The sequence below is a fragment of the Mesoplodon bidens genome (assembly GCF_964165515.1).
Source record: "Mesoplodon bidens genome assembly, chromosome: 6".
Taxonomy (NCBI): Eukaryota; Metazoa; Chordata; class Mammalia; order Artiodactyla; family Ziphiidae; genus Mesoplodon; species Mesoplodon bidens.
Window position 1 is genome coordinate 40,341,543 of NC_138162.1, and position 21,563 is coordinate 40,363,105.

A 21,563-nucleotide genomic window follows, 5' to 3' on the forward strand; every position below is an offset into this window, starting at 1 on the left:
AGACATTGGATTAGGCACTAGTTTTCTAGATCTGACACCAAAAGCACAAGCAAAATAAGAAAATACAGGTGAATCAGATGGCTTCAAAATTAAAACGTCTGTGCTTCAAAGGACACTATCAAGAACGTGAAAAGACAACCTAAGAAAATGAGAGAATATTTTTGCAAATCATATACCTGATAAGGGTCTTGTATCTAAAATATACAAAAAACTATTATAATTCAATAATAAAAAAGAAAAACCTGTTCAAAAATGAGCAAAAGATCTGACTAGGCATTTTTCCAAAGATGTATAAATGGCCAATAAACAGATGAAAAGATGCTGACCATAATTAGTTAATAGAGAAATGAAAATCAAAACCACAATGAGAGGGGCCCCGTGGAGCGTCAATGCCTGGGAGAGGATGCTCTAGAGGCAGGGGTCCCTGTGGGAAGTTGCCACTCCCCTAGGGCACTGCTCCACGCCTCAGTCACCTCCTACCCTGGCTTTCTTTCACCGCCACCCACTGTACTTTGTGTCTTGTCACTCCTAAGTCATCTTGCCTCCAGTTTTCCAGAAAATAATTCGGATTTTCCGGTTAACTCCTGGTCATTTCCAGTACTGCCGACAGAAGTAAATGCATGGATGAACAGGCTGAACAAAAATTCTGGAGGTTGGGAAGTTATGATCAGCGCTAAGACCCAGCTCCACCCAATGGTCAGCAAGCTCCAGTGCTGGATGCCCCATGTCAAAGAACTAGCAAGACAGCAACACAACCCCATCCATTAGCAGAGAGGCTGCCCCAAATCATACTAAGTTCACAGACACCCCAAAACACACCATCGGATGCAGCCCTGCCCCCCAGAAAGACAAGATCCAGCCCCACCCTCCAGAACACAGGCACCAGTCCCCTCCACCAGGAAGCCAATACAAGCCACTGAAACAACCTTAACCACTGAGGGCAGACACCAAAACCAATGGGAACTACGAACCTGCAGCCTGCAAAAAGGAGACCAAACACAGTAAGTTAAGCAAAATGAGAAGACAGAGAAATATGCAGCAGATGAAGGAGCAAGATAAAAACCCACGAGACCAAACAAATGAAGAGGAAATAGGCAGTCTACCTGAAAAAGAATTCAAAGTAATGATAGTAAAGGTGATCCAAAATCTTGGAAATAGAATGAAGAAACCGTTTAACAAGGACCTAGAAAAACTAAAGAGCAAACAATGATGAACAACACAATAAATGAAATTAAAAATTCTCTAGAAGGAATCAATAGCAGAATAACTGAGGCAGAAGAACGGATAAGTGACCTGGAAGATAAAATAGTGGAAATAACTGATGCAGAGCAGAATAAAGAAAAAAGAATGAAAAGAATTGAGGACAGTCTCCGAGACCTCTGGGACAACATTAAACGCACCAACTTTCGAATTATAGGGGTCCCAGAAGAAGAGAAAAAGGAAGAGTCTGAGAAAACAATTGAAGATATTATAGTTGAAAACTTCCCTAACATGGGAAAGGAAACAGTCAATCAAGTCCAGGAAGCGCAGAGAGTCCCATGCAGGATAAATCCAAGGAGAAACATGCCAAGACACATGTTAATCAAACTATCAAAACTTAAATACAAAGAAAACATGTTAAAAGCAGCAAGGGAAAAGCAACAAATAACATACAAAGGAATCCCCATAAGGTTAACAGCTGATCCTTCAGCAGAAACTCTGCAAGCCAGAAGGCAGTGGCAGGACACATTTAAAGTGATGGAAGGGAAAAACCTACAACCAAGATTACTCTACCCAGCAAGGATCTCATTCAGATTCGATGGAGACATTAAAACCTTTACAGACAAGCAAAAGTTAAGAGAATTCAGCACCACCAAGCCAGCTTTACAACAAATGCTAAAGGAACTTCTCTAGGCAGGAAACACAAGAGAAGGAAAAGACCTGGAAAAACAAACCCAAAACAATTAAGAAAATGGTAATACGAACATACATATCAATAATTACCTTAAATGTAAATGGATTACCATTTGGTGTTGTGTCCAAACAAAAGACACAGACTGGCTAAATGGATACAAAAACAAGACCCATATACATGCTATCTACAAGAGACCCACTTCAAACCTAGGGACACACACAGAATGAAAGTGAGGGGATGGAAAAAGATATTCCATGCAAATGGAAATCAAAAGAAAGCTCGAGTAGCAATTCTCATATCAGACAAAATAGACTTTATTTTAAAATAAAGACCATTACAAGAGACAAAGAAGGACACTACATAACGATCAAAGGATCAAACCAAGAAGAGGATGTAACACTTGTAAATATTTATGCACCCAACAAAGAAGCATCACAATACATAAGGCAAATGCTAACAGGCATAAAAGGGGAAACTGACAGTAACACAATCATAGTAGGGGACTTTAACACCCCACTTTCACCAATGGACAGATCATCCAAAATGAAAATAAATAAGGAAACACAAGCTTTAAATGACACATTAGACAAGATGGACTTAACTGATATTTACAGGACATTCCATCCAAAAACAGAATACACTTTCTTCTCAAGTGCTCATGAGGTTTCTCCAGGATAGATCTATCCTATTCTAGAGGACAGATCATATCTTGGGTCACAAATCAAGCCTCGGTAAATTTAAGAAAACTGAAATCGTATCAAGTACCTTTTCTGATCACAACGCTATGAAACTAGATATCAATTACAGGAAAAAAACTGTAAAAAACACAAAAGCATGGAGGCTAAACAATACACTACTAAATAACCAAGAAATCACTGAAGAAATCAAAGCGGAAATCAAAAAATACCTAAGAATAAATGACAATGAAAACACGATGACCCAAAACCTATGGGATGCAGCAAAAGCAGTTCTAAGAGGGAAGTTTATAGCAATACAATCCTACCTCAAGAAACAAGAAAAATCTCAAATAGACAACCTAACCTTACACCTAAAGCAGTTAGAGAAAGAAGAACCAAAAAAAAAACACCCCAAAGTTAGCAGAAGGAAAGAAATCATAAAGATCAGATCAGAAATAAATGAAAAAGAAATGAAGGAAACAATACCAAAGATCAATAACACTAAAAGCTGGTTCTTTGAGAAGATAAAACTGATAAACCATTAGACAGACTCATCAAGAAAAAAAGGGAGAAGACTCAAATCAATAGAGTTAGAAATGAAAAAGGAGAAGTAACAACTGACACTGCAGAAATACAAAGGATCATGAGAGATTACTACAAGCAACTATATGCCAATAAAATGGACAACCTGGAAGAAATGGACACATTCTTAGAAAAGCACAACCTTCTGAGATTGAACCAGGAAGAAACAGAAAATATAAACAGACCAATCACAAGCACTGAAATTGAAACTGTGATAAAAAATCTTCCAACAAACAAAAGCCCAGGACCAGATGGCTTCACAGGTGAATTCTATCAAACATTTAGAGAACAACTAACACCTATCCTTCTCAAACTCTTCCAAAATATAGCAAAGAACACTCCCAAACTCATTCTACGAGGCCACCATCAACTTGATACCAAAACCAGACGAAGATGTCACAAAAAAAAGTAAGCTATAGGCCAACATCACTGATGAACACAGATGTGAAAATCCTCAACAAAATACTAGGAAACAGAATCCAACAGCACATTAAAAGGCCCATACACCATGATCAAGTGTAGTTTATCCCAGGAATGCAAGGAATCTACAATATATGCCAATCAATCAATGTGATAAATGATATTAACAGACTGAAGGAGAAAAACCATATGATCATCTCACCAGATGCAGAAAAGGTTTTCGACAAATATGAACACCCATTTATGATAAAAACCCTCCAGAAAGTAGGCAGAGAGGGAACCTACCTCAACATAATAAAGGCCACATGTGACAAACCCACAGCCCACATCATCCTCAATGGTGAAAAACTGAAACCATTTCCTCTAAGATCAGGAACAAGACAAGGGTGCCCACTCTCACCACTCTTATTCAACATAGTTTCGGAAGTTTTAGCCACAGAACTCAGAGAAGAAAAAGAAATAAAAGGAATCCAAATCGGAAAAGGAGAAGTAAAACTGTCACTGTTTGCAGATGACATGATACTATACATAGAGAATCCTAAAGATGCTACCAGAAAACTAGTAGAGTTAATCAATGAATTTGGTAAAATAGCAGGATACAAAATTAATGCACAGAAATCTCTGGTATTCCTATACACTAATAAAGAAAAATCTGAAAGAGAAATTAAGGAAACACTCCCATTTACCACTGCAACAAAAAGAAGAAAATACCTAGGAATAAACCTACCTAAGGAGACAAAAGATCTGTATGCAGAAAACTATAAAACACTGATGAAAGAAATTAACGATGATACAAACAGATGGAGAGGTATACCACATTCTTAGATTGGAAGAATCAACACTGTGAAAATGACTATACTACCCACAGCAATCTACAGATTCAGTGCAATCCCTATGAAACTACCAATGTTATTTTTCACAGAACTAGAACAAAAAATTTCACAATTTGTATGGAAACACAAAAGACCCCGAATAGCCTAAGCATTCCTGAAAAAAGAAAAACGGAGCTGGAGGAATCAGGCTCCCAGACTTCAGACTATACTACAAAGCTACAGTAAACAAGACAATATGGTACTGGCACAAAAACTGAACTATAGATCAATGGAACAGGACAGAAAGCGCAGAGATAAACCCACGCACATCTGGTCACCTTATCTTTGATAAAGGAGCAAGAATATACAATGGAGAAAAGACAGCCTCTTCAATAAGTGGTGCTGGGAAAACTGGACAGCTACATGTAGAAGAATAAAATTAGAATACTCCCTAACACCATACACAAAAATAAACTCAAAATGGATTAAAGACCTAAATGTAAGGTCAGACACTATAAAACTCTTAAGGGAAAACATAGGCAGAACACTCTATGACATAAATCACAGCAAGATCCTTTTTGACCCACCTCCTAGAGAAATGGAAATAAAAACAAAAATAAACAAATGGGACCTAATGAAACTTAAAAGCTTTTGCACAGCAAAGGAAACCATAAGCAAGATGAAAAGACAACCCTCAGAATGGGAGAAAATTTCTGCAAATGAAGCAACTGACAAAGGATTAATCTCCAAAATATATAAGCAGCTCACACAGCTCAGTATCAAAAAAACAAACAACCCAATCCAAAAATGGGCAGAAGACCTAAATAGACATTTCTCCCAAGAAGATATACAGATTGCAAACAAACACATGAAAGGATGCTCAACATCACTAATCATTAGAGAAATGCAAATCAAAACTACAATGAGGTTTCACCTCACACCGGTCAGAATGGCCATCATCAAAAAATCTACAAACAGGGGCCTCCCTGGTGGCGCAGTGGTTGAGAGTCCGCCTGCCGATGCAGGGGATACGGGTTCGTGCCCCGGTCTGGGAGGATCCCATATGCCGCGGAGCGGCTGGGCCCGTGAGCCATGGCCGCTGGGCCTGCGCGTCCGGAGCCTGTGCTCCGCAACGGGAGAGGCCACAGCAGTGAGAGGCCCACATACCGCAAAAAAAAAAAAAAAAAGAAAAAAAAAAAAAAAAATCTACAAACAATAAACGCTGGAGAGGGTGTGGAGAAAAGGGAACCCTCCTGCACTGTTGGTGGGAATGTAAATTGATACAGCCACTATGGAACAGTATGGAGGCTCCTTAAAAAACTAAAAACAGAACTACCATATGACCCAGCAATCCCACTACTGGGCATATACCCAGAGAACACCATAATTCAAGGAGACATGTACCACAGTGTTCACTGCAGCACTATTTACAATAGCCAGGACATGGAAGCAACCTAAGTGTCCACTGACAGATGAATGGATAAAGAAGATGTGGCACATATATACAACGGAATATTTCTCAGCCATAAAAGGAAACGAAATTGAGTTATTTGTAGTGAGGTGGATGGACCTAGATAGTCTGTTATACACAGTGAAGTCAGTTACAAAGAGGAAAACAAATACCATATGCTAATACATATATATGGAATCTAAAAAAAAAGAAAAAAAGGGTTCTCATGAACCTTGAGGCAGGACAGGAATAAAGACGCAGATGTGGAGAATGGACTTGAGGACACGGGGAGGGGGAAGGGTAAGCTGGGACGAAATGAGAGAGTAGCACTGACATATATACACTAGCAAATGTAAAACAGATGGCTAGTGGGAAGAAGCTGCACAGCACAGGGAGATCAGCTCGGTGCACTTTGTGACCACCTAGAGCGGTGGGATAGGGAGGGTGGGAGGGAGACGCAAGAGGGAGGGGATATGGGGATACATGTATACATATAGCTGATTCACTTTGTTATACAGCAGAAACTAACACAACATTGTAAAGCAATTATACTCCAATAAAGATGTTTAAGGGCTTCCCTGGTGGTGCAGTGGTTGAGAGTCCGCCTGCTGATGCAGGGGACACGGGTTCGTGCCCTGGTCCAGGAAGATCCCACATGCTGCAGAGCGGCTGGGCCCGTGAGCCATGGCCACTGAGCCTGTGCGTCCGGAGCCTGTGCTCCGCAACGGGAGAGGCCACAACAGTGAGAGGCCCGTGTACCGCAAACAAACAAACAAACAAAAAAAACAAGCCTAGAGTCAAGCTGGGGAAGGCTGTTTCAGGAAATGGTACTACTCTACGCAGTCAATTCCTGAGGAGACTACCTGCTGTCCTGACAGTGGAGCCAGGGGGACAAGCCTGCTCTGGGCTGCTGCTGGCTGGCTGGTTGCTCTCCCCAGTGCCTGCAGATTTCCACGCTCAGCGTGGTCATCTGCTCCTACCCACAGATCAGTTGGTCTATGGAACACAAGTCCATGTGGTTCAAAGCTGCAGCAAAGCAACATGTAGACCAAGTAGCTTTAAAAATCATTTTTAGTCCCACCCCATAAAGTCTGCTGATCTTTAAACTTCATGCCCTGACAAACACAAGATACCATCATTTGCACATAAACGGAGGTCCTTTCATTTTTTAAAACAATTTGAATTCAATACAATTGTTTTCTCTTTGCTATCAGGTACCAGCACAAACATTCGCCCATAAGAGGCATAAGCTGCCAGGGAATCCTGGAGGATCTATGGAGCACCACCTCCTCCCTAAAGGGCAGGTTCAGGGACCATACTTAGGCCACTGATGCTCTGGGAGGCTCCCATAGACTACAGGAAGAGCTCATTTTATCTACAGCCTGAAGGTTCCACAGCTTGAAGGCCAGAGAGAGGGAACTCTCAAATCCTGGTGTACCATGGAACTAGAAAGCAAAGGAGGGCGCACCGGAAAGGCACCAGAGGGAAGAAGAGCAATCTGGAAAGATATTTTGGCAAAAGTGAGCCCTCTGTTTTAGGGCACTGAAGGCAAACTTTACATGGGAATATGACTCTATAATTGTGAAAGAAAATGGCAGTGGCTCACAGACAACTGTGTGCTTTTTTTGGGGTGTGGATTTCAGTACAGAAATCTAATACAAAAATATATAAACTACTGATGGAGGTATAAAGAACCTAGAAACACCAATAAAACCCCACATGTTGATTTTACTCACAACATTAAAGACAAAAAAGAATAGGAGATGTAGTTGGGTTTGGGGCACTATCAAAAGAAGAGTGTCAGGGCAATGTTATTTATTAACCCAGAAAATGTGTACATCTCCACATCTTTCTAAGAAAATCTGTACAGACTTGGGGTGGGGGGGAAACATACACAGATGGCAAGAGGTGATACTGCCCCTTAAATCTCCAAATATCTATACAGTAGGACGTGCTGCTAAGTACATGGAAGAAAGAATGGCAAATAAGCAACCAGGGACTTTTCTCATAAAGTCTGGCTGAACCTGTAGCTAAAAGCCTGCTGTTAAATGCTCTTTTCCTCTTTTATTTAACAGATAAATTCTAAATGTTTTGACAGATTATAATTGTTTACTTAAAAGGTCTTTTCAGAAAAATTAGGCAGATTATGCCACCAGTGACTCATTTTTTCTTTAAACAAACATCTGATCAGCCACAATGTCCTGTAACAATTCAAGGTAAATAAAACACAGGCCCTGGCCTCAGGAACAAGAGAGGAATACTCATCTAAAAACAAACAAACAAAAAAAACAAAGTCCTTTGTCATTTTAGATCAGTTTTCAAAAATCCTTGTATCACTGTATAAAGCAATGGAGACTTTGTTTGTTTGTTTTGCGGTACGCGGGCCTCTCACTGCTGCGGCCTCTCCCGTTGCGGAGCACAGGCTCCAGACGCGCAGGCTCAGCGGCCATGGCTCACGGGCCCAGCCGCTCCGCGGCATGTGGGATCTTCCCAGACCGGGGCACGAACCCGTGTCCCCTGCATCGGCAGGCGGACTCTCAACCACTGCGCCACCAGGGAACTTTTTTGTTACAAGGTTTCTACAGAAAAATTCTAGGGGCACTGAACTGAATAACAGAGAAAGAAAACTCCAAGAAGAAATACCTAGAGCTATCTTCCTGACTTTGAAGAAATGTTCTAAAGCAGTAAATGTTTCATAAACCAAATACAACAAGGAAAAAAATACACAAATATAACTAAAGAATTATATAAGAGCTTTTTATCCCACATTATAAAAGGCACATGTTTTAAAAAATCCCAGTATGTCTAAACAACCAAAGAAAATCACCCCAACCAACCCTTTTATCAATCCATACCCTGCCTAGCTTTCCCAACTCTACAAATTACAATGCTGTGTCAAAATGACAGCTGCGTCCCTCACCAGGACTGTTTTAGCTTTTTAAAAAATGGATATTAAGTCACACTACTTATAGTTCACGTCCTAAAGTTCAGATCCATCAATGTTTGACCCTCTGATTTGCAACCTGAGCTTGACCATGTCAAGGAGCCAAGGAGCCAGACCCCTTGTCCCTGGGAAGAAACTGTGACAAAACGGCCCAATGTTGGATATGGCAGGTGTCAACCTGCCTTTCTGAAAGTTCCCATTCCATCTGGCTCCTTGTATTTTACCCTGGAAAACCACTTTGCTAATTGCACCACATCATTCCAACCCTCCACAACGGTCTCCTTGTCTGCGTTGGGTCTTCATTGCTGCACGAGGACTTTCTCTAGTTGAGGCAAGCGGGGGCTACTCTTCGTTGCAGTGCACGGGCTTCTCATTGCGGTGACTTCTCTTGCTGCAGAGCACGGGCTCTAGGCGCACAGGCTTCAGTAGTTGTGGCACGTGGGCTTCAGTAGTTGTGGCTCGCGGGCTCTAGAGCGCAGGCTCAGTAGTTGTGGCACACAGGCTTAGCTGCTCCACGGCATGTGGGATCTTCCCGGACCAGGGCTCGAACCTGTGTCCCCTGCACCGGCAGGCATATTCTTAACCACTGCGCCACCAGGGAAGACCCAACAGTCTCCTTTTTATGTTCAATCTGAAAACTTGCCTTCTGGCGCACTGTTCCACAATGGTGCCTCCTGACACTGCTGGGCAGTGACCTGGGGAAGCCTGGGGATATGCATTCCCCCAAGACAGACTCCAAAAGGGAAGGAGGGGAGGAAGAGGCGCCCACCAAGGGGGCTGGGGCCGGCGCTCTGGCACTGCTCCTACGCTTGGGCCCTGGTGACCCTGCACAGCCCTGCAGTCCTGCAGGGGCTGTGGCGCCAGCCCGGCAGGCTGCCCTCACACACCGCCGTGATGACAGGACCTGACATCAGCAAGGCTGGTTTCTGCCTTTGTGCTACTTAGATTCCGCAACGAGGTGTACCAAAGGGGAAGGAGGCACCAAGTTCAGCAAACCGCGGTTTACTAAATATAAACTGTTGAGCACCCTGAAGTGGCAACAGAGCCCACTGAGATTACATCTAACCTCTCCTCCAAACTCTTCCTGTGAGGAGCACAAAATAGAAATGTTTTCTTTATTTTGTAGCCAGAATGCTACAGAAAAGCAGCCGGGGGAGAAAAGGGGAGTGCTGAGCCCCTGAACAGACGGCAGGGAACGGACCCTGAACACTGTGCAGAAGACGACGGTCATCATGACCAGAAGGAGTTTTAGCATAAAGGGAATGGGCAGAATCACAGCTACAGATCAGTCTTAGATTTTAAACATTATAATAACCTGACTAAACCTTTATTCTCTGCCCTTTCAGTATGCCTCTCCAGAGGTCAGTTGATAATGGAATGTTCTCAGTTCACAGAAACTATGCTTTTGGCCCAAATGAAATTCAGAAATGAGCATCGGAGCTGTCAGACTTTTGTGGGCCTGCAATCATGCCTTCCACTTGTGGACTTCAAATAAATGCTGTGGTATTTTCTTTTCAAATAAACAATGAGTTCTCTTACTGACAAGTATTAAAATCCACCCCCTCCCTGCATATGTAAAATCCACCAAGGGAGGTGGCCAGTTTACACGGTTTTCAAGGGCTCTTCCACCTGCGCCAGAGGAAAGGCAGTGGTGAGGGAAAAACCTGCAACGCTGGATGTTCTTCCATTTGCAAGCAACCTTGAAAGTGTCCTTTTCAGAGCAGAATGCAGACAGATGCTGGCATGGCTTTCTCTGCGTACTAGTGGTAAAACAGATTTGTCCTCACTCACCTGTTTCCTTAGATTTACTTGCTACTACTACTTTATTTTGCAATTCCTTCTTTTTCGTCCATGTGAAACATTTTGTTTTCACCTCCCCCAGGGTTACATTCTTTGGAGCCCTGAGAGAATACAGCCGGCTCAGGGTGGCCCCTAAATGTAGTTAACCATGTTCTAGCTATTCCACTCTGTATTGTAACCATCAGGCAGGCACTTCATTAGATGAGATGAAAAAATTGCCTTTTGTGGCCGGGTGCTGCTTTAGAGCAGTGGTTCTTAACCAAGAGGACTTTATCCCCCAGAAGATATTTGGCGATGTCTGGAGACACTTCTGATTGCCCAAACAGGGGCAGGGCGGGGAAGGGAGAGAACTGCTATTGGCATCGCAGGGAAAAAAAACCAGGGGTGTGATACATCTCCCAAAGCACAGGACACCCCACAGCAGAGAACTACCCACTCCAAAGTATCTGTAATGCTAAGGTAGAGAAACCTTGGTTTAGAGCACACCACCCTGTACCCGACCCCACCGAAAAAGCCGCCAAGACCCCAGACTAAGAATTCTGTGACCAGATGCTCAGGGGCTTCTAACAGTTGGGAGCTTGCGCTTCTTGTCTCTCTTTCTCACTGCCAGTCCTGACAGATTAAAGAGACAATATAAAGGTCGTTTGAGCTAAATAAAATTTGACCATTTCACACCAAATGAGAGAATGTGAGTCTTACATGACAAGAAATTATGCTAAAACTTCTCCTCATGGTGTTAACAATCCCATGAGGAGGGGGTTTATGGCTCCATTTTAATCCTGAGGAGACAAGAGGCTCAGGGACCTTGGCCACAAGTCTGAAGGCAGGAAGCTGGTGAGGACTGTGAGATCGTCCTGTTCCACGTTTTCCAAACTGTGGGCTGCGACTCATTAGTGGGTCACAAAATCAATTTGCTGCATCACAATGCACATTTTTAAAGAGAATAAAATAGGAAATAGCAGCAAATATAAGAGTAAAAACAGTTTCGTAAAGCCGTTTTTGCCAGTTGGCTGTGGTCAAAAAGGCTGACAGCCCGCAGTCTAGTCCTGGTACTGCTGTGCAGACGAGGAAAAAGGGGCCCGGGAGGGTGGGCAACTTGTAAGTGGCCACCAGCCATTTGGGGACCTGGGACCAAGTCCAGCTTTTTGCTAAGTTGATGCCTCTGCCAGTACCAGGTGCACAGCCTGGGTGTCTAGATGGGATGGAGACCTGGAAGAGCAGTACCCCTGAACAAAGACTGGGGCATGGAGCCAGGGCAAGATGGAGACACTGTGCGCACCCCTTCCCACCCCAACCTAACCCAGGAGGCCTCTTCCTTTCAACCAACAGTACTTTCCCAAATACAGTGAGGGGGAGACCTGGTGCTGGTAGTGGCCTCACCCAGAAAACTAAATTTCTGGCTCAACCTACCAACTGAAACATCAGAGCAGAGCATGGTACCGTGGGGACCATTTTGACTAACATCCACCACTCCCATCTGAGCCAGATGAGACAGGGAGTGGCTGCTTCCACATTTTCTGAAATTTCACCTGAGGGGTGCCCCAGTTTTGAAGTGTTCAACTGTAGTCTGTAGAAATAGTTGCTTCAAGGTCAGTCGTGGGGCTTTTGGGGAAAAAGGTCACAGAGCCAAGTTGAGTGGAGCCTCTCTTCACTAACATAGGAAAGCTATTTTTGAGGCTTAGGAGACCTGATAAAGCAGGCTGGAAATTCATTATTTTAAAAAAGCATCTCAGAAAATACCTTTCGTTTGAAGAATCAGTTGTTTAACATGTTTTAAAACCTTCTGGGCCTTTATTGGAACCAATATGCTCGGAAACTGTAGACAATGTATTCCTATAAACTAAGTTTCCCTTTCATTTTCTGACCTGGTTAAAGCAGCCCAGCAATATGACTAGAGGCGTCTTTGACTCAGGAAGTAAAAGACGGTAACTACTCCTGTAGTCAGTGTTACTTTCCAGGCTAAGGAATACTAACGTTCCTCCTCCAAAGCCCCACTTCTCACATGGTGGCGACAAGAGTGGCCAGGCAAGGCACAAAATGGCCTAAGATGACATGCATTACTGTACCTAGCTTATTACATCTGTCCTCATGTACTTTTCCTTTAAGATTCTGAACACAAGGTGTCCCTCCCTGCAGGGCAGACTTGTGTATTCACAACACATGTGATGCAGGCACACGGAGGACAAGGGGCGCGTAACATGGAACAGCGTTCCCCTGACATGCAAACAGCTGGCAAAGAACATCATCCACCTGGTCGCCATGCTCGGAAATCCTGACCAACAGATTGGACATTCTGTGAATACAACCGGAAACACAGAAGCAACACAACTAATACAAATATTGAGCTGCACAAAGAGCATCATTAAAATAAACTTCCCAGTGAGACAGCACCAGCCCACCCACAGACACAGGAGGAGGCAGGGAAGGGACAAGTGGGCACGACAGCAAGGAAGCTAAAGCAACTACTGAACAGAGGGAGCTGGTTCATGGCAGCACAGGCTTCTTACACAGTTGAGACTTCTGGAACATCAAGAACACGCTGCTCTGCCAACAAGAGAGCTCTGCAGTGCGCTGGGCAATTAGGAGCTTAAACGAGCTACGGAAATAGCAGGCTCACCTTCTCAAAGAGTGACTTCACATCTGTGCTTTCAGGAGAAATGCTAGTCCAAGGAAGAGCAGGGGGAGCCTTTCTTTACCTCCTGGAAATATGAGGAAGTAGCCCCCCGCCCCACCACTGTCCTGAGCACTCCCTGCTGCTGTGCTAGAGACCCCCCCTGTCCTGGGACTGAAGTCCTTCTGCACAGACACCTAGTCCAACACCATGGTCCCAGGGCCTGTGGCAGCACCCTGAACAAAGAGTATGAGCACAGTCACTCCCACGGCTCCGTGTCAGGAAAGTACCTCTAGAGCCATTTCCCACACGGACGCTCCACATACAGCCTGCCACTCGCCAGCACCTTCAGCCAGGTTTTGAATGATTGCTATTTATTACATATTTAAAAGCCCTGATAATAACTGAAAGGGACTATCCTTATATGTTTGGTCAAGGAGAAGCACCAAGAATAAAGTCAGAATCCTCATTTTTCCAGCAAATAACAATTCTTTCTCCCATGAAATGTTCTGTCACTTAAAATAAAGGCAGATGGTTAGTCAACGAAATTCCTGCTAATCAGTGTCACAATAAATCACACTTAACTAATAAAGTTTCTAGAACATACCCTGGTTGGCCAAAATCCTGTTGCTTTTCTGGTTCTGAGTGACCTTTCAAGGAAACCTCACAGTGAGATAAGCTGTCACTGTAACTGACTACGTGCCAAGGCCTTAGAGGGCCTGGGAAGGGGGCAAGGCAGTGGCACGTTAGGCCTCAGGGCCTTAAGGCCCTAATCTGGGCCCTACCCACCCCTGACCTCAACCCTGCAGGCCCCAGAGCAGGGGTCAACAAACTCAGAAGGGGGCAGGCCAAACCAGCCCACAGCTAGAAGTGGTGTGGACATCTTAGAAGAGTCTTTAAAAGGAACAACAACAAAGAGGATTATCTTGAGATGTGATCATTATATGAAATTCAAGTTTCAGGGTCCATAAACAGCTTTACTGAAACATAGGCACGTCTGTTCGTTTACATAGTGCCTATGGCAGCTACAACAGCAAAGTTGAATAGTTAGTTGTGACAGAAACCGTATGGCCTGACATATTAAAATCTGCTCCTTTACAGAAAAAGTTTGCTGACCCCTATCCTAGAACATGCCATGCTCACACCTTTGCACTTGCTGTCACCTCTGTATGGAAATCACTCCTGGCCCCTTGGCTTTGTATGGCCAACTCCTGCTTGCCCTTAGGTCCTGGCTCAAATGTCACTTTCTCTTGTGGCCTTTCCTGAACTCTACCTAGAGACACCTAGCTCACTTTCACCTGCAATCTCCTTTGCAGCTCTTATCTGAAACTATCCTGCTCATTTACTTATGAGCTGTCTTTCTAGAAGAATCCAAACTTCCTGAGGGTGACCCTTGCCACTGCTGTATCCCTAGTGACTGGCAGAGTATTTGTGAACTGCATGAACACTGACCACGCCAGTTACTTAAACCAGTCAAGCCTCCCTCAGGCCCCAGTCTCTCATAACCAAAGAGCCAAGCCTGAAGAGACTGCTCTGGCTTTGGGCATCGTGATGCAGTCTGAGATGCAAAGAAGCAACCAAAATAAAACCTGTTATATTTCTCGAAGGTTTAAGAAGTTACATATAACAACTAAGTTGAGCTGTAAGTTAAGAACACAGTGTGCTTTATGTTTATGCCAACAGGAAAGGGGTGGGGGGACCAGGGTCTACCACCTCCCAGCTTCTGGCAAGAAGTGGAGGAGTGACAGGTGCCCAGCACCTGCTTTGATCCTCCCGCCTCCGTCTGCCCACTGCCTGTCACTGGGGCCTGGCATTTCAGTGGCATTCAGCTCTGACTAAAGCATAACCTCATGCCTATAAATAGAAACCTCTTTAAAACACTAATTAAAAATAACAAGCTGGCATTTGGAAACTCCTATAAACAAAAATATAAGAGCTGAAATAAACAGCAACAGTTGCACATCTGATCTATGCTGAGATGGGTAAAAAACTACATATGTCTTCTCTGGAGTTTTTCAATTAACTCCTGAATTTACATAAGGGTTTTAACATGTATAACAGTGCCCATCTTACCTTTTAATCTAATAATGAGCTGGCTTTTCTCCATTTACTCTATTTTAAGAACTGTGAAGTTAATTTTTAATAATATTTTATTTAACCCAACATGTCCAAAATATCATTTTGACACTGTAATCAATAAGAAATTATTGAAACATTTTGCCTTCTCTTTTTATACTATGTCTCCAGTACCTGCTATGCATATTTCACACTTACAGCACACCTCAATTCAGAACAGCCACATACCAAGTGCTCAATAGCCACATGTGCCTAATGGCTGCCATACTGGACTGTACAGTTTTTAAATGTTCATTTATTCTCAACTGAACACAAATCAAACCTACTTGCCTTTAAGGAATTTTATATAAGAGAGACTGTGTGCTTTTTTTACTTAAGATGACTAAATAATTTATTATTTTATATATTTAAAAAACTCTGGAACTCATCTTAGGATTCACATTGCATTCTTCACAATAAGCTAAAAGATATTAAGGACCCTATCATATTGCTTTCCCACAAGCATCCAATTTTGCTTTTCAAACCATGGCTGTTAGATTTAGTTTTCATTTCCTTTACACATGGCCCCTTTCCTGTCCTAACTGAATGCAACCAAGAAGCTCTGGCACATCTCACCCAAGTTTCCTTAATGTGCAACAGGACGGCAACACCATCATGCACAAGATGACCCACCCAAGTTTATAATTCAAAAACATTCCACCCGCCTGCTCATTCCTTTAGGAGACTTATGTCCATCTTAATGATTTAAGAAGAAAGAGGGAAAAACTTAGGACCTTCAAAATACCCTGGTAATGACCAGGATCAGAGGCCCCCTGCTGGAGCAAGCGCAACCAGGGAAGCAGTTTACTCTTTGCTCGAAGTGCTGCTTTTCACTCGTAAGACACAGCACGGGATGCTGCTTACAGAGTTCCAGCAGTTTGGGACACAATGGGATCATCATTCTTCACCAACAGTGAGGACCCACAGTGTAAATTCTGAGGGTGTTCCTGGTTACCTCTGCATCCTGCTCCGAGAGGTGGTACGTCCTCTCAAGTCTTCGCAGAGTTCGGGGATTCATGGTCTTCTGCTCCAAGAGATGCTCCAGAAGCAAGACCAGCTGGTCTGGAAGAAGCTGAGGACAAAACCAAACAGCCTGTGAAAATGCCATTCAGCTTACAAGAAATTAAACCCAAATGTTTAGACCAAAGACAGCAAATCCAGGGTAACCTGGGGACTCCCAGCAGCTGTCTGAAACATGGGAAGACTGTAGACTTTACTATGGTAAAACCTCAAGGTTTACCTTGTATCCCCAAAGACACTGCGTTCTGGGGCCTGATTAAGCCCTATTCTCCATGGCTTTTCATGTCAGTTCTATATTTAAGAGCAGATCAAAACTGAGTTTACCTTGTTTATTTTTTAGGTTGTACACCATGAATTTTTTTTAAGGTGTACAACATGATGACTTAAATGTACACATACACTGTGAATGATAAAAACTGTGCTTATCTTAATAAAACATTATCATGGTTTTATTATATCTTTTTCTCTACAGCATGCATATGCCAAAAAAGGTCATTTAGCCTAGACAAATACTCAAGAAACCGTCTGATCTTAGGTAAACACATGGAAGCTTAACAGAAATAAGCAACTTTCAGATTTCCTTCTTTAGTATGTGTCTTGCAAATGTACACCGAGAAATAAAGAGCATGTAATGAAACTAGAACCATGTTTCACAATCCCTCTATTATAAAAACTGTAAGTTTATTATTCCATTAAAAAGAAGGTTGTATGTATGATTACACACACACACACACATGCCCAACCACACAAGGTCACTCAGATCCCTGAGTTTTCATACAGGATAAGTAAAAATGGTATTACCACTTAAGGGCAAAGAGAGGAAGATGTTTTTATATGGTTCAAAAATAACACAAACTAATCTGTGAACAAACAATACTTGTGAAATCCAAGAACTTAAAATATCTGTCTTATTCACTCTTGTACCACAGTGCCTAGATCAGCCTCTAGCACAGAGCAGCACACAAACTGTTAACAGAAGTAAAAAAATCAATTTAAGATACATCTTGTAGAAACCAAAATGTATTTATTCTAAAATGAAGGTTTTAAAATAATTACTATGAATTCCACTATTCTCGACATTTAGCTTTTCTCCATTCCTGATTATGCCCAGGCAATCCTTGTCAACTAACCCAAATTTACAGTTCTGGAAGTCAATACTAGAGCAACAGAATATTCACAAGAACACCCGGATTTTAATCCCCATTTTGTTACTCTAAAAGAAATTTCAAAAATTATTGGCTTCTCCCCTACCTCTCTTTACCTTTCAGCCCCCAAGTGTGCGCTGCACCTCTGCCTCCCCCCCTCCATTCACACACACACTCTTCCTAAATGCGCTTGCAGGAAAACCCAGCAGAGACCGCATGCATGAAATTTACCACATAATTCCACAAAGAAAGCATTTCTTATCTTTCCTCACCTCACCTTTCTAAGGTCTAATTAAACTGCCACTTCCCTCTAGACAGACAGACACAAATGCACAACACTTGATTCTTGGGTATTTTCATTCCATAACATCACTCCATCCACTACAGAGTCATGCTGTGGATCCTCTCTCAGGCTGACAGGAGAAACAAGGTGCTTCAGCAAAACCAGAGGGTTACGATTCAGCACTGACCTGTGAGGTTATATATGAGAACACTTAATTTCCTTCCGTTAGAACTACTGTGTTTGTAAGATGCTTTACAGATATCAAATTACTATATACTAGTACAAAAATGCCATTTTTCCATTTTCTACAGTTTTAGACACATGAGGCTACTTTTATGATATTAAAAGAAATTTGCTGTTTTATACAACAGACCAAATTCAGAACCACCAGCTTCTGGGGAGCATGCATACCCTTGTATACCATCCGCACCATGAGCACCTGGCAGGCAGGCACTCATGGCCGCCGGCAGAGGGAGGAGTCTTACCCAGCCTCTGGCATTCCTCACCAGGCAGCAGAGCTGACACTTTGTTCTCAGCCTTTCTTGTGGCCCCTCTTATTGTAGTTCCATCTTCTCAGCTCGGCCCAGCTGGGCCTGGCACCCAGGCTCCCTCCGCCCTCCTTCCCATCCATCTCACCCTGCAGCCTCCCTCTCTGGATCTTCCTTCCCTATGTTCCAAGAGGGGCCCCTTCCCTTGTGGAGGCTAAGCCTTCAGCCCCAGTCGTGCATGTGCCCCTCATTCCCCAAGGCCACTCTCCCTGATTGCCCTCCTGCATTTGAACCCTTCTCATGGAGTCTACCCTTTCTCCCCAAAATGGTCTCTCCCCACCTGCCCCACTACATCCCTTTCCAAAGTGTGCTCCACGTGGCCCCCACCCTGCGGCGGGCCTAGGTGCCTGTCCGGCAGCAGCCCATCTGTCTGTACAGGGGCAGGAGAGGGTCAGGTCCCAGACTGGGTCAGAATGGCTAGCCAGTCCTGCTTCCCCATGCGCATGCTCAAAACTGGTCAGCAGTGCTTCTACAGGCAGCCAATTCAGGGCAGCAACAGCTACTCAAGAACACCGCTTCTGGGGAAGGGCCCAGCCTGATACAGCACAGAACACCCATGGGCTGCGGGTGGCGGCCTTATTCGCTAACTAAGTGCAGCAGGAACAAGCCCGGCCAATTTGCAGAACTGCAGAGAAGGGAAGAGTAGAAAGAAAAGCATCTCCCTATTACGTGCCTGCGCTTACAAAGAGGCCTATTGTTAGAACCCAAGCTTAGGATTTGGTTTAAACTGGAGACACCCAGGGAGGAAAGAAACCCTGAGTAAGACGACTAGCTTGGTCCTCAACTTACCCCAGCTGGGTTTGACCAATAAACTCCTTTTTAAAGTCAGAGAATTACTAACATGGGAACCTATCAAAATATCTGGATTCACACTTTTGTATCTCTCGCAGCTTTCTTCTAAGCAAAAAGTTCATACACACCTGCACAGAGAAACAGAACCAGAAGGATCACTGGAAGTTTCTGTCCTCTCCTCATTTTATGCAATGGAAAAATATCTAAAGCCAAGTCCCCTGACTTAAGATGGGCAGCCGAGATGGAAGGGAGGGAGTCAAGCCTTTGTGGTTCTTTGTTAAGTTTAATTTACTTTAATTGGAGAAAGGCAAAGAACAAGCATGCACACACCCCACTAGCTCTCCCTCCTCCTTCGCTAAGAACTAGCTTGCTCAGAGGTGGGCAGGGGCACCAAGGACCAACACAGAGGCTGAGAACATTCCTCCATAATGCTGAGAGGTCTTCAGAATGGACTTGTGTAAGTGACTCTCCTTAGTAAAACCACCTGTAGCCATCTGGCTTTCAACTGTAATTCTTCCAATTCGGTGGGGATGGCGGGGGGCGGGGGGGGGCTTGTATTTCAAATCGGTGATCAAATGCTATTTTAGCACACAGACAATAAAATACAGTATGCCTCACTCACAAATGAGTAAGTAAACATTACTTAATTTTTACATGAGATTACAGACCTTGAAAAGAGAATACTGAAGCAAAAATGTGGTAAGCAGCTTGCTTTAATACAGCATATTTCTCTTTGTAAAATAAACACTTACTCCCTATAAAGCCACCCTATAATGAAAAAGAAGTACTAAGTAATAAACCAAAATGTTCGGAAAGCAACTGAGAGATATCATACACCAGCAAACGTGTTCAGACGCAGTGCTGGGTGCCACCTGCCCTGGCAGCAAGCACAGGGGCATTGGGAAATGCTGTATGGGTCACTCCACTCCCACCCATGTAGAAATCAAATTAAATTTCACATGACTTCTAGGCCCACTGTGTTTAATACAGCAGTGTGGGGCGGTGGGGTGGAGACAGACACGGCTTTAGTCACAGCATGGAGTGATTAAGAAAAATAAAGCACATGCTTCAGAGCATTATCTCCTGAGAAAGCAGCTCCTTCAAACATTAGAAAAAGAACCTGCCTTTATTTCTGAGGGTCTAGTAGTGCTCACACCCACAGTTCAACAGTGATAGGAAGAGCAAGTTCTTTCCTTTGCACAAACTAGGAACTCATGATGAGGTTATTATTTTTTCCATATGGAAACCAGCTCGGTATTTTTAAAATGCATCTGCCTCAGAAACTTAGACAAAATAAGAGTGGGGTGCCAAAGCCATGTGGGCACTTGAAACAGAGAACTTCACAACACTGGAAAACTTACTCGAACACACACAAAAAAAAACACCAAAGGAGGTCAATACATTGAGATTTGTTAAGAATTCTGGAAGTCTGTGTTCTTGCTCTAAACATGGAGGATTCCATGGCTGCTAATTGCCCAGAAATGCAGGAAGAGAAAAAAGTCTACCTCGTAATTTTTCCCAGTCAGCCTAAGGGTTGAAGCAAGCTGCACAAGTTTGAACAGTTCTAACGAGTTCTTATACAGGCTCTTGGAAAGAAAATATGGATTTTCCAAACACACCCTCCTAGTCTACAAGTAGCACAAAGAAAAAGAACCTTGACTCTTCCAGAAGCCTAGAAACCTCTTTTTTCTGTCACGGGGGCATCACTCACTCCTGGCTCCCTGAAGACCAACCACACAACCGAGGCCCTCCACCATTTCTTCTATACGCAGGACTCCGAAAGGGCCAGCCAGGCTCCTAGATCAGAAAGTGCCCCATACGCATCTCACTACTGACCTTCCACAGGCAGGACCAACACAGGGAACCCGGGGCCCGCGAACATCCACGTCCACTGCCCGCACCCCTCCAAAAGCAAAGGAGGGCACCTCCCCTCACAGCCCAGCTGGCACGCTGCAGCCACACACGAAGGAAGTCTCAGACTCCCAGACGGGGAATGAGCCTAGGACTAATGCAGCCACCGACGGACAGTGGCGTGAGTTCTATTATTACCTCACTATCACTCTGGGATCTGCGCCTAAATGAAGCATGCTTCCTCCCTGATGCCATTTCCTTTTATCCTGGCTGGAGACTAAATGCAGATCAATGGGGGCAAAACACATATGATGTCACTTCAATTTATAGCAATGGCCTCCCTCTCTTTCGGTCTGCCTGAAATACACAGAAAGATCAATTCTTCCCAAAAATGGTTAAAAAATGCTTAGGGAGCATTCTTCTTCCAGAAAAGCATTCTCTGCTATATTTGTCTATGTTACTACGGCAGGAACTGTTTACACTGAACAAAAACAGAAAAAATGGGGGAGGGAGGAAAAATCTCAAATTCTCCTGTACGCTGGCTGAAATTCAACACAAGCAGGGTCCAAACCAGAATTGGGGAGGCTGACCTTTGAAAGCCACATGTATTGTGGCACAG

At 43.6% G+C, this 21,563-nt stretch overlaps 1 protein-coding gene across 4 annotated transcripts in view; it reads right to left on the reverse strand.

The window, feature by feature from the left end:
- Positions 1–21,563, reverse strand: part of AOPEP (aminopeptidase O (putative)) — a 378,384-nt gene that overhangs the window by 15,104 nt on the left and 341,717 nt on the right. For all 4 annotated transcript variants that reach the window (XM_081236407.1, XM_081236408.1, XM_081236406.1 and 1 more), the window contains one exon: positions 16,261–16,377. In XM_081236407.1, coding sequence (XP_081092533.1) covers positions 16,261–16,377 — 117 coding nt within the window. The remainder of the gene's footprint in view (positions 1–16,260; positions 16,378–21,563) is intronic.